The sequence below is a fragment of the Heptranchias perlo genome, chromosome 2, assembly GCF_035084215.1.
Source record: "Heptranchias perlo isolate sHepPer1 chromosome 2, sHepPer1.hap1, whole genome shotgun sequence".
Lineage (NCBI taxonomy): Eukaryota > Metazoa > Chordata > Chondrichthyes > Hexanchiformes > Hexanchidae > Heptranchias > Heptranchias perlo.
Genome location: NC_090326.1, coordinates 128,932,128 through 128,946,525, shown reverse-complemented (window position 1 = coordinate 128,946,525; position 14,398 = coordinate 128,932,128). Strand labels below are relative to the sequence as shown.

Here is a 14,398-nt window from a genome sequence, read left to right as displayed (position 1 = left end):
TGACATTTGCCAGTTTTCTTGGATGGTTTACAGCAGTATGTTTTTTAACAGCTTGTAGTATAGTATCCTGTTTGCCAAGAATTTGAAGTCAGTGGGAGTGAGTGTGGCTGGAAAGGAAGATGGTTGTGGTCATCAGATGCGAGTCATCACTGCCCCAGGAAGTCACTGCAGGAGTGCATGACGGAATCGTCCTCAGCCTAACCATCTTCGACTGCTTCACCAATGACCTTCTCTCCATCATAAGGTCTGCAATGGGGCTCTTCACTGACAATTTCACAGTGCATAGCTCCTCCGATAATGAAGCAGCTCATGCCAGCCTACAGCAAGACCTGGATAACATCCAGGCCTTGGCACCATTCCTTCATTGTTGCTGGGTCAATATCCTGGAATTTCCTACTTAACATCATTATGGGACCACCATCACCAGAAAAGCTACAGCGATTCAGGAAGGTCCACCACTGCCTTCTCCGGGCAGATAGAGATGGGCAGATAGAGATGGGCAGTGTCACCCACATCCCAAAAATATATATTTTTTTAAATTACCTACCCTTTCCCTGCATCTTTTTCTACTCTTCATTTCAACTACTCAACACACAGCGTAATTAACGCATGGAGTAGACTTCCAGATAGAATAGTGGAGGCAAAAACCTTGGAATCATTTAAGAAACATTTGGATGATACAGTGGGAGGACTTTAGGATCTTTCTGGATGAATGAATTAAGATGAATGGCCTTCCTCATCTCAAGTTATATCTATAAAGTTCCTTCATTCTTGTGATTATCCTCAGTCTATGCCCCTTGTTACTGATTCACCAAACTCTCACTATTCACCCTCTCAAAAACTTTCATAATGTTGAAAATTTTCCTTGGATTCCCCTTAACCTCTGTTCCATCCAAAATGGGCCAAAATTTCCAACGATTTCTTCATAGCTAAAACCTCTCATTGCTGGTATAATTCTAGTGAATCTTCGCTGTACCCTTTCCATGGCTCTAATGCAATTTGGGCCTGGTGGGGGGGGGGGCCTGGTGACTATTTTATTAATCCTGTGAATTTAATAGTATATTTTCGAATATTTATCTCTGGGATCGGCTCTTCCACACTCTCCTTAAGCAATTCAACATTCTTAGTTTTTACAGAGGAATTTGAAAGTGACACAACATACTGAGTAAGCATTACTGTCATTCCCACCCTCTCATGTACAAGATGCCTCCTTCTTTAAGTGGTCTTACCCTTTCTGTGACTATACTTTGACATAAGTATTTATAAAAGTTTTTACAACAGTGTGAACTTGTACAAATGGACACACCCAAAAAACGGACACTTATTGACAGTCCCAAATAACTTACATTGTAACAGATAGAAGCTGCACCTTGAAACCATGGACACTCGCAAATTACGAACTACGGAGAGCCTTCAATGCACCAAGTCCATTTACAACTTAAAACATGGGCCACGCAGTTCAGCGCGAGGTGGCAACGGGAAAAAGAAACGGCTTTTGTGGAATCGGGAGCTTGCACTGCTCTATCCCAGAAATAGAGCGGTTTCTCTGCTGCTGTGGATGTTGGGTAAAGAACTCCCCATTCAACAGAAGCCAGCAACTGCACCAGGCAATACCACATCTCACTCCACCTGTACGTCAGATTCTGATGAGCTTCTAACAGCCCCTTACCTACCCCCCAGCACTTCAAACATTAGCAGCTGCAGTGCATGGAGGGAGGGGGTCCCGGACAGGGGTCTGCAGGACAGTAATCCCCCCCCCCCCCCCCCAATTTGGCAGGGATCATCCAGGCACTCCGGCCCTACAGCAGCCACCTCACCCTGTGCAGGCTGCCAATGTAGCAGATCCCAGGATCGGGACATCCCTCCCTCAAAGAAAAGGGACCCTGGGATGGCAATGAACTGGGAAACCCAACGAACAGAAAATGAACTGAAATCACATCCTACTGGCAGGGCTCCAAAATTAGACACGATCCCAAGTGAGGGCGAAAAAAAAGAAGGAACACTGCAGGAGATACAGCCAATCCTGGGATATTTGGCTCATCTGGTTTACTGTATGTACAATAACCATTTTGAAAGTAAGGACACCTGCAAAAAAAAATGCAAGTCCCTTAGGTGTCCCCAATTTACAGGTTTCACTGTACTTCCTTTTGTGTTGACTGCCTTTGTTACCTATACCTCTAAGATCACTTCTCAGCCACCTACTTTTCTCTGCAGCCCCTCCAGGGGTTGAATGTCTCCCTTCTATCTCGATAACCAAAACTGGACATAGTGCCCGAAGTGTGGTCTGATTGTATTGTTCATGCATAGCTTCCTCTGATTTGTACTCTACTATTCTGGGTATATAGTTCAGCATTATATTTGTTTTGATTGCTGCTCCACAGTGTTTAGACATGTTCCTGAGGATCCATGCTAGTACTTTATTAGCATTCTTGATGAGGGCTTCACATTGACCGACTGAAAATGTTTAATGAATGGTTGATAATCAAACCTAGATCCTTTTCCTATTCGAACTTTGTTAATGGATATTCCTGCATCATGCATGCATTTCCTATTCCAAGGTGATTGCTTTGCATTTATCTACATTAAAAATCTATCAGCCATTCCTTGGGCTATTAATTTGATTAACAGCTGTTAAAAGGATCTGCACCACTCTACGTTATACATGTTTCCAGTGCACTAGGGAAGACACTTTTAAGTTACAAATGCCTGGAGTGGAATCTGCATGCGTCCTGCACTCCTTGAGGCTGCAGGAGATAATTTTGCCATAGTTGACTATAACCTAGAGAAGTTGCCGGAATGCAGCTTGTTTACTGTTGCTTTTTGTGTACAAGCAAATATATATTCTCTCTGAAATGGGATTAGAGCCAACTCCTCTATACCTACTCTTGCTGCCTCAGGCTACACAAGTATTGCAGTTAGACCTGTTGTTTGGCAGAACCGGTTGTGCTTTTGTCTACTTTTCTGCATGAGATTTAATAAAATTGAACATTAATGCTGGAATTTGGGGAAAATTTAATCTGCATGTATTAAGGCTACTATAACCCCATATTATAGTCTAAATTTTGCTACTTTAATGCACCACAGGAATGCAGATGAAATTAGGTACCTAATGGAAATTCAGTTGGTTGTTAAACCTGACATTAGTAATAAAACTGATTGGAGTACATTCTTACAAAGGCCAATGCAAAGCAGAAATCTCTCGGGGCGGTTAATGTTTTATGCATAAATACATTTTTATCAAAAGCTTTGCTTCTTAAAAATTAAAATTCCACAACCTGATTGCCAACAGTTACTGTCTTACAAAAGATCTATATTTCTTGCAACAAATCATGAATTTTATTTTTGGGTTGGTACACTTTCAAACAAAACTTTGTTCCGATTTCCGTTAAAGGATAACTGCTGTAAAATGAGTACCTGCACCTAGAGAACTGACAGCTGATTAATACGTTCATCTATTTGTTCTCCAAATAGTCCCAGTTACAGATTCATTTGTGAAGCTTTTCTTTAAACCATTTGAGAAAATCTGGATACATTAGTATGATGCAAAGCATGAGAGAAATCCCCTCATAGCCTGTCTGCTTAGTAACATTAGTGACAGTGGGTCTGGTTTAGTTAGAGACTAACTGTCGTCATTCCATTTTTTTGGCCTGTGTTGAATATTTGGTATTTAAGGAAATAGTGGAAAATGCAATTGAGAAAAACAAATGGATGAAACCCACTGCCATTATCAGCTCTGTAGGGGCAGGTAGGTTTGACTTCTAGACTGTTCCACTTTACAGTTAGTTTCCTTTTTTGTGTAATTATCTACCTGTGGAAGCAGTTCTTCCTCTTTTTTTTTATGAATTGCTTTATGTGACTGCACAATAATTCAAAGTAAAGGCTTTGAAAGTTGCTTCTGGAAATCCCAGCTCTGGGGTAGCTAACGTAAGCCATTTCAGTAAAATTATCTGAATCATTATTTTGAAATATGAAGTAATTTTTATACGTGAGCATGTGGAAATATTATTAAATGTATGTAATTATACTTGGACGGTTCTCCTCCTATAACCAAGTTGAAACAATCTCACTTGATTCTGTATCCTCATTTGTTATAACTTTTTCAGTAACTTCCTCTTCTTCCATAATGCCACAAATTCAGCATTTGAAATTAAGACTAAATAAAGAAGTGATTACTCTCTGAATCCTCCATAGCGTAGTGCTTCTCTTTTTCTTTCCCATATATACGTGAGCTGTTTTTGTCTGATGATTTAAGTACCCTTTCTAGCAGTAGCTCTCCTGCTCAAAGAAATAATACTTTGTAGATAACTTGACACCAATAGAAATTATACACATGTTAATTACTTTTGAAACCTATTTTTGCTACATTTCCTTTTATTTAAAAAAAACTGGAATCTATTATACTACTTAGCCAGGCCTGCCATTTTGGATCTGAGTAGGAGTTACATTCTTTGCCCCGTCTGCTTAATCTCCCTATCCTGTTCTTCTTGAGATATGTCTGTGTCAAACATGCAGGGCCACTAAGTCATTTGATAATGCATTTGGCATGGCAAAAATCTTAAAAATATGAATCAATGTCTCTGAGGTGCGCAATATACCTAGTAGTTTATATCTCCAAACAATCATTTTCACTGAATTGCACATCAAGATAATGGTTTAAAATTAAATTATTACTTGCAAAATCAAATTTTCTCCGAGAGATTGACTTTTTTCCTCTCCCTTATTGATGAGTGCCTCATACCTTGTGCCAACTGTGGCCAAGAGGATGAGCAGATGAACTGCTCTTAAAACAGTTGCTGGAAGGTTCAGATTTTCTGTTTCCTCCATGCTTGGCACCTCCTGGTAAAATTCTATTAATGAATAGCAGGTCTGTCAGTATCTGTAGGAGAACAGCTTGATTAACATTCTGGGTGGGAATCTTTACAGAACTGGCATGGTTAGTCTCTTTATAGGGCTGTCCAAGGTAAACAGGGGAGGGGAGACCAAGCGGTAGAGGCCAAAAGTACAGATATGTTAACTATATGTACAAAGAAGAAGCATTTAGTTACAGTAAAGAGTTGGAGGATAATTTGTTCACAATCGCACCCTACCACTCAGGTGCTACTTATTGATGCTTCAATGTGCTGCACTAGGAACATAGGAAGATAAGAACAGGAAAAGGTCATACAGCCCCTCAAGCCTGTTTCCCCCATTCAATTAGATCATGGCTGACCTGTGCCTCAACTGCATTTACCCATTTTTGCTCCATATCCCTGACACATACCCATTAGAGAACCTGTCTTTTTAAAGACACTGGGGATTAAATTGGGCCGAGTAGTGCCTGTTTTTTAGGTGCTACGTGGCCAACTAAGACTCGAAAATGGGGTCCGAGATGTGCGTGCACACTTCTGATGGGAAGTGTGCAGGACGCCATTTTGGTAAAGAGGTTTGCATGTGTACCTCACGACTGCTGGCAGCATGCTTAGTAGGGAGATTATGACGCAAATCAGTGTGCAAAGCTGATTTGAAGCCACCACTGCCATTTTGCAAATCCACACTCCAGCCGACGTCCTGTCTTAGCCTTGCACAACTGAACACAACGTTAAACGGCACGAAGGATCCCCCACCAACACTATTTAAAGGGATCATGAAGTATTTACAGGTTAGTTGCTAGATTATTTCTTCTGGTTGCTGGTGCAATTGTATGTGTTTTTGGAGGTTTCCTCTACTTGACTAAAGTTTAAGCAAATACTCTACAGGGAGTGGTCTGGCTGGTCTTGCAGTACTTTTTGTGTCATTTAAAATATTGTGCTGAAAAAAGTTGCTTCCAGACATGGGTGGCCTGATAGGGCTTCCTCTGGGAATTGAATATGACTGGGAGAATGAAGAGAGGCCACACAGAGCAGGACAAGCTGCTGCTGGGGGAGAAGGAGGAGGAGAAGAAGAAGGAGGAGGAGGAGGAGGACTTCAACTTAGCGACGATTAGCGCATCAGATGTGTGCGGTTCACTAAAGAGGTCGGGACTGAAATCTGTCAACTGCTACAGCCACAACTGCAACCTTAAAGCAGGGCAAGGACAGCATTGCCTGTGGCTGTCAAGATGACTGTGGCTCTTCATTCTTATGCCTTTGGCTCTTTTCAGGCTGTTGGTGGAGATATAAGCAACATCTCGGAGTTTCCACGCGCTGCAGTATAAAGGAGGTCACTGAGGCTCGCTATACCAAGAGAAACACATTCATCTCATTCCCTCTTGCCAGAGACGAGCAGGAGGAGCGAGCATGATGTTTTGCACTGATTGCAGGTTTCCCCATGGTGCAGGGTGCCATTGACTGCATGCACATTGCCTTATGTGCTCCTCATATGAACTCAGCCATATTCATCAACAGAAAGGGATTCCACTCCATCAGTGTGCAGCTGGTGTGTGAGCGCATCGTGCAGGTCAATGCCCACTATCCTGGCAGCAGTCATGATTCCTTCATTCTGTGGCAGTCCTCTGTTCCACTTGTATTTGAACCTGCATGGCAAGTCGAAGGCTGGCTACTGGGCGACAAGGGTTATCCCCTCATAACATGGCTCATGACTCTGGTCAAGAACCCATGCACAGCAGGCCGACAACGAGAAGCATTCTGCCACAAGGAAAATTATAGAGCACACCATCGGCATCCTGAAGCAACGCTTCTGCTGCCTGGACCGCTCTGGAGGAGCCCTGCGGTACTCAGCTGAGCGGGTATCGAGATTTGTGGTAGTATGTTGCATGCTGCACAACCTGGCCATTATGAGGGAACAGGCCTTGCCACCATCTATCAGGCGAGAAGCGGAGGGGGAGGGAGGAAGTTGAAGGGAGGCTACAAGGTAAACAGGCCCATTCTGCCAGGGCTCGACATAATCAGAATATTCATGAGCGATACCAGTAACTTCAAGTTACACCTTCCCATTCACCAACAGTCCCACACTCCCCACCTTTCCACTATCTCTGACTATCACATCGTCCTCTTTCTGACAACACATATTGCTTCCTCCCTCAGTTCACTGCAGAAGTAAAAAGTACCAGCAAAATCAAATGCAAATTCAAATCTATCAATTCACTTATTAAATAATGCATATGAAATTAAACTATTCACCCTTGTGCTTTCCCTTAGTGTTTGTCTTTCGTATGCCTTTACCTTTCCTAGTGCTCCTATGAGGTGCTTCCCTAGTGGCTGGAGCATGGGTGATGGAAGGCTGCTGGCCTTCAATTGAGGAGACTGCAGATGGCCTTGGAGGACGACTCGAGCAGTTCTGGGCCCAAAGACTCCCGGCTTCAGACTGCACCATTTCGGCCTGGGCTGCAGCAGTCTGGGCTGGCTGGCTGAGAGGCAACAGCAAGGGCACTGGTGGAGTGGCAGGGGTGGGAGCAGGAATGCTGTCATCCTGAGAGAGGACAGCAGATTCCTGTTCCATGAGCCACTGCCACTCTCCCGGGGTGGGAACTCAGCAATCCTAGAGATCTGTTGGTGAACTGATTACTGGACTACAGTGAAGCCCTGGAAGCCCGTTTCAACAGTGATACCCAGAGCCATGATATCAGCAGTCTGAGCTTCCAAGGCAGCAGTCGGACCTCTGGAAGTTGTTTGTGCTGCAATGGAAGCTGTGACATCAGTCATCGGACGCTGTATCATGGTGGGTTCCACAGATGTGCTAATGAAGTTGACCACCTGTTACATGTTAAAGGATGGGCTCCAAGCTCTGCGGAAAGCCATGCGCCAAGTTGGAGCTGGACTCCTCCATGTTTCTTGACGTCGTGCACAGGCTTTCCAGTGCACCAAGCATTTGGTTGTGTACGCCCAACAGCCGCCTTCTGTAGCCTGGGCCATTGAAGTCCTCATCTAACTCCACTGCAGCAGAACTAGTGTGCGATCTTACCTCGGGTGCCAGCTCGCCAGAGGGCATCCTTTCCCCCCACCCTGGCTCCCGCGCACTTGTGCCTGGTGCCTCATCACGTGCAGATCCCTCCTCTAGCCTAGCCTCAAGTACACGCAGTGTCAGTCTCTGAGCTGGTGGCTGGGAAGATTCCAGTTCTTGGTTATCTGAAATGAAAAAGGGACAATTGTAAACAATTTTACAACACCAAGTTATAGTCCAGCAATTTTATTTTAAATTCACAAGCTTTCGGAGATTTTCTCCTTCCTCAGGCAAATGTTGGGATGTGGTGAGGGGAGAGGAGAAAGTAAGAAGTGAGTGTTTACACCATCTGCTGCTTGTGAGTCAGAAAAGATTGTGGGATGTGGGAGAAGTGGGATGCGGGAGAAATGGGAAGGTGAGGAGGATTAGGTATGCAGGGACTCTTATCATCGATTCCTCCAACGCCACCAGTGGCCACAGCCTTAGCGATGCCCCTTCCTATGATGGCCAGCACGGTCTCCTCCATGGGGGTTCAAACATGTAGGCGGGCTTGTCCTCCTCCAGTTCTTTCCTGCTGCCTCCTGTAATACAACACCTTCACCCGCAAGATGGAAGTGTGTCAGTGAGTGTCCTGCAAGACGTTTGGGTGTTGTAGCTGTCATGGTTAGCTGCCACTGTGTGTGAGCTGTGAGTTGTAGGTGTGAAGCTTGCAACAGTGCTAAGTGTGTGAGGGTGAGGTAAACCATATGAATTGAAGGGTCGAGTACTGATTAGGAACATAGGAACAGGAGTAGGCCATTCAGCCCCTCATGCCTGCTCCGCCATTTGATAAGATCATGGCTGATCTGTGATCTAACTCCATGGGCCTTTGGCCCATATCCCTTAATACCTTTGATTGCCAAAAAGCTATCTATCTCGGATTTAAATTTAGCAATTGAGCTAGTATCAATTGCCGTTTGCGGAAGAGAGTTCCAAACTTCTACCACCCTTTGTGTGCAGAAATGTTTTCTAATCTCACTCCTGAAAGGTCTGGCTCTAATTTTTAGACTGTGCCCCCTACTCCTGGAATCCCCAACCAGCGGAAATAGTTTCTCTCTATCCACCCTATCCGTTCCCCTTAATATCTTATAAACTTCGATCAGATCACCCCTTAACCTTCAAAACTCTAGAGAATACAATCCCAATTTGTGTAATCTCCCCTCGTAACTTAACCCTTGAAGTCCGGGTATCATTCTAGTAAACCTACGCTGCACTCCCTCCAAGGCCAATATGCCCAGAACTGCTCACAGTACTCCAGGTGCGGTCTAACCAGGGTTTTCTATAGCTGCAGCATAACTTCTGCCCCCTTGTACTCCAGTCCTCTAGATATAAAGGCCAGCATTCCATTAGCCTTATTGATTATTGTCTGCACCTGTTCATGACACTTCAATGATCTATGTACCTGAATCCCCTAAGTCCCTTTGGACATCCACTGTTTTTAACTTTTTACCATTTAGAAAGTACCCTGTTCTATCCTTTTTTAATCCAAAGTGGATGACCTCACACTTGTCTACATTGAACTCCATTTGCCACAGTTTTGCCCATTCACCTAATCTATCAATATCGCTTTGTAATTTTGTGTTTTCATCTGCACTGCTTACAATGCCACCAATCTTTGTGTCATCGGCAAACTTAGATATGAGACTTTCTATGCCTTCATCTAAGTCGTTAATAAATATTGTGAATAATTGAGGCCCCAAGACACATCCCTGCGGGACTCCACTAGTCACATCCTGCCTATGTGAGTACCTACCCATTATCCCTACTCTCTGTCGCCTTTCGCTCAGCCAACTTCCTAACCAAGTCCGTACTTTTCCCCCGATTCCATGGGCTTCTATCTTAGCTAACAGTCTCTTATGTGGGATTTCATCAAATGCCTTCTGGAAGTCCATATAAATAACATCCATTGACATTCCCCTGTCCACTACTTTAGTCAACTCTTCAAAAATTTCAATCAGGTTTGTCAGGCACGACCTACCTTTACCTTGATAGAAATTGTTGGCAGGTATGTGATGGGGGTGTAGTGAATTGAGCAGTGGATGAGGTTAGTGGTGCAGTTGGTAGGATATGCTATTTGAAGATTGAACTCACTCACCTTGACAACTCGTGTCAGATCATTGAACTTCTTCCTGCACTCCATCCATGTTCTTGGAGCTATACTTCTGGCATTGACCTCCACCGTTAGTTCCTCCCGCTGCCTCTTGAGCATATGTCTGGAAGGTCTCCTGCCCCCCCCCCTGCGGATATAGGATGCTCTCCTTCTCTCCACCTCTTGCACCAAGGCCTTCAGTGCATCATCAGAGAATCTTGTGCATGCCCTCTCGTATGTTCAGCCATTCTTCAATATATTACAGCACAGATTTAGTTCACAAAGGACTCCCACCACCCTTTAAGAGGTGCAGGCTGCCTTTAAGTAACACTAGCCACTCGCGATATCGGGCCCCCTGCTGATGTGTGCAGCCAACGAACAGTGCAGGTAGCACTGGCTGCATGCAGCAATCGTATAAAACAGCAGACAGCAACAATTTAACGTACTGCCTGCAGCACAATGAACAGGCGTGGGTTAATCATGTACCACAATCCTCATGCCTGTTTTCAGTTATCTAATTTAACCTCCTATGAAGTGAGTTGTGCCATCAAATACAATTGAATTTGTTAAGGATGTTAGCGTGTGCTTGTTTGTAATGGACAGTAACTTTAATGAATTAAAATCTTTATGCCAAAATTACAGTAGTTTCCATGTTTTAACCTCTGTATTGAGGTATATTAATGAGAGTTCTTTGTTTGTGGATGCGTGATGTGATACTTCTGTTTCCTCATTTCAGGGTTCCACAGTGGCCAGAGAAGCTAGTGACAAAGAAAAGGTAAATTGCTAATTATGTCAGTGATAAGTTTATAGGTGGCAGCACATGCCATTAAGTTTTAAACCAGAAAAATCAAAAATTATTTTAAAATGTGCAAATTATTTCATTAATCTGACTAAATTAAGAATTTAATTAATTTAATAATCTCTTTATTTCTTATGGTTTTTATCATCAATTTGAAAACATACATGTGAAAGAATATGATTTTTGATAAAGCAACATTACATTACCAGAAGTTCCCAGTAAAAAAAAACTCGAGATGAAATATTATTACAGAAAACTTACTACCGCTGATGGAATTTGAAAACTGCAATAAGAAAGGTTAAGACCGCTTGGCAAAACAGCTGAGAGAAGGGATTGAATGATGTGAGTTGGTGGTAGCTGAGATCAAAAATTAATGGCCTTCTCTATTCTAACGATATTTTCCTATTTTAAAACTTCTGCTTTTACCAAACATGAACAGCCCAATGCTTTCTCCACTTTTACAAATTTAATTAAATATTGCAATTCATGTATATGTTCTTGGTGGAGAAACTAAAACCCGTTCATTTTTTCTTTCACTCTTACCTCTGATTAATTGCTGAAGTGTTTCTCAGTTGTTTATTGCTCGACTGTTACGAGCACTCTGAATTCACTTATAAAGGCCATGTGGCCTGTCGTGGGCTTGTCTCTAAACATGAAAATTATCGGAAAGTTAATCATTGTGCAACCATGATATTTTATTTGTTGAATAATTTTACTTGTTGAATTGCAAAAGGCTGAACCCAGGAAATATGACCTCCTTGGCTGAATTCTTAGTCTGAAAAATCTCATGGCACCCTAGGTGGCCAAAATAAGTGAGTGGAGAGCACCAGCCAGAATAGTGGGAGACATTTGCAGTAGTTAAATGGAGAGAAGAGCAAAATAATTCAGGAATTTGCTTCAACGCAGAATATTTTCCTTTGATGCATTACACTATATTGATTACTGTTATGGAACAGCATTTTTTAAATAAATAGTACATCTTATATGGATATATATTTGAAGTAGAGCAAGATATAGGGGTATGAGGACAGCACAGGGCAGTGGGATTAGTTTCGGATTGTCCTAGTAAGGAGCCATTACAGGCTGAATATGCAGTAAACTTCTATGCTTGCCCTTCAAACATTCCTGGTTTTGGGATATTATTGATCTGTTGGGTTATGTTTTTCCACAGAAAGCCAATATTGGCTTCTTATATGGGAAACAATATTGATGAGCTAAGCAAACTCTTCCTGAGTAATATTTCTATAACATCATACTTGCATGTTAGGATTGTCTGTGTAGCTGAATCGAATAAAAGGAGGTTTGGATTCAGAAAGAAAGTTGATAGTGAGTTTGCTTTACTCATATGATTTTCTTCTTTTAGTGGAGGGGAAAGTGAATTTGCTCTCCTTATGGTGACATATAGCAGTGCTGAGAAATAGAACATCAAATTAGCATTAAGTATTCCCAAGTCAAGTACAACGTGAGCCAACTGCAGAGTAGAACACTCTCTGCTATGGCTGAATCATGTATCTTGAATCATATCTCCGAAAAGCACAAACTCCTGCACAAGTGTTAATTGTCCCCTCATGGTCACTCTGAATGAGATTGGCAATTTTGTTCCAATTTGAGCAGTTTTGTCATGTGGGACAAGGAGCCAAAACTCACTTAAATTTGCCAAGAGAGAAAAGAGATTTTCATTCCATTAGCCTGGGTTGAATTCAAGGATTCCAGGCCCCAGAGATGAGAGGGCAATAGGCTAACTCACTGTGCCACACAGCCCCTTTTCCTAGGTTTGTTTGAAATATTCGCTTGGCCAGCTTTATTGCCAACAAGAACAAAAAAACAAGTTTAGTAATTTATTAGAAAATACTTGAAGGATTTTACTATTTCAACTCCTATTATAGAGCGGCAATTTAGTTTAATGTTAAAACAAATTCAAACGAAAACTGCATCTTTAGTGTAGCTGTAATTTTTCAGGCACTTGTACTTTCACCCATTAGTAAGTTGTGTTTCCTTTTCACACAATGAATATGTTTGGTTCCTAGGTTTAGAAAATTACTTTTCTCAGACGAAATATTCATAAATTCCCTTGTGATATGTCTTTTCGCAGACAAGCTGCCACCTAGATATAGAAAAATAAATAATGGGCCAGAATTTGCTGTAGCAGGGCATTGAATGGCGTCTGCTGTTAGACTTCCCCCGTACTCTTCAGCTCAAAAAATTTTTGCCCACAAAGTTACTGAAAGTGCGAGCTGGTAACGTCACAGCAAGGAAACAGGGCATCTGGGACCTGAGTGAACAGGGCAACCAACAGGGTATCTCCTTAACCAATGAGATTGAAGGATTGAGAAATAAACAGAGGAAGGACTGAGAAGCAGGGTGAATTAAAGGGGGGGTGAATTCAATGTCAAATCAGATCAGAAAGAGAAATAAAGAGAGGGAAAGAAAGATTGGATTAAGAGAGAAAATAAAAAGAGACATAGGAAAAGTAAGAAAAAAAATTTAAGTTTAAATTTTACATTTTTAAAATCTCCCCCAAAAATTCGAAACCTGAATGAATGAGACTTTACACTTGTAATAGTTAATTTTTGGTGCCAGAGAGGTTGAATGGCAGTCATTAACACTAATCATGTCATTAAAAGGGTACTTACGCTTGTAATGGCAAGACTTAACTTTCTGTAGTGAGTTTAATTGGCAAATACAACAAGTTACTAACAAAAAAGGGGGCAGTTAAGGGTGAAATGCCGTTTTTGTGAAACTAACGGTGGAGCGGCGCAACTCGGCCAGCAACTTTTGGATATTCACATTTAACTGCGCATCTGCTCCTCGCGTGAAGTTGCTGTACCATTTACGCATAAATAACAGCGCGCACCATTAGCCTTGCCATCATTTGGACCGAAAATTCTGGCCCATTAGTCATTGCTTTCTAAATTCTACCTCACCGTAGACAGATAGGGCAAACTGTAGGACAGCACAGCCGTATTCAGTGGGAGAGTTGGAGTGAGTGGGCTGGAGGTTTAAAAAAAGGCAAAGCAGGCACCATTTATTGTTTCTCAAAGTAAGTGGCTGTGCATACTCTGAGAAAATCAGTTACAGAAACCTCTAATAAATTAGAATTATGCAAATAAATTTGAGCCGACTTCAAAAGAAACTGAGGAAAGGGGGGGGGGGGGGAAAGGTGTCAAGTGAAATAATTTGGCCTGCATTAGTAATGCTACAATTTTGAAAATTGCAGAAACTATTAGAGACCATTAAACCTGCAGAATAATTTTTCATGAACAGTATTATCAATGTTATGATCAACTTTTTGGGTGTATTACTCCCTTCTTAATATATATCTCCAAATATTCAAAAATAGATACTTCTAATTGCATTTTATTACTACTTGGTGTGTCTGAAATTCAAATATAGTAAACATCAGAATTTAAATTAAGTGTTTTTAAGGCACGATGGTTTTGCCATTTGCATTCAAATGATTAGGTTTTACCATTTAAATTAAACCTCCCTTTAGAATTGCAGTGTATTGGCCAGGAGGTTCTCTGTGTATTGGATTCTAGATTGAATGATGCAAGAGATCAGGCACTGCAGGTCCACACTACTGAGTGTGCTTTGTAGATTATTTCAAACAGTAG

At 42.1% G+C, this 14,398-nt stretch overlaps 1 protein-coding gene across 1 annotated transcript in view; it reads left to right on the top strand.

Moving 5' to 3' along the window:
* Window positions 1-14,398, top strand: part of pip4k2aa (phosphatidylinositol-5-phosphate 4-kinase, type II, alpha a) — a 212,876-nt gene that overhangs the window by 157,989 nt on the left and 40,489 nt on the right. Inside the window, exon 6 of the mRNA XM_068007119.1 lies at window positions 10,722-10,760. Within this exon, the coding sequence (XP_067863220.1) occupies window positions 10,722-10,760 (39 nt within the window). The remainder of the gene's footprint in view (window positions 1-10,721; window positions 10,761-14,398) is intronic.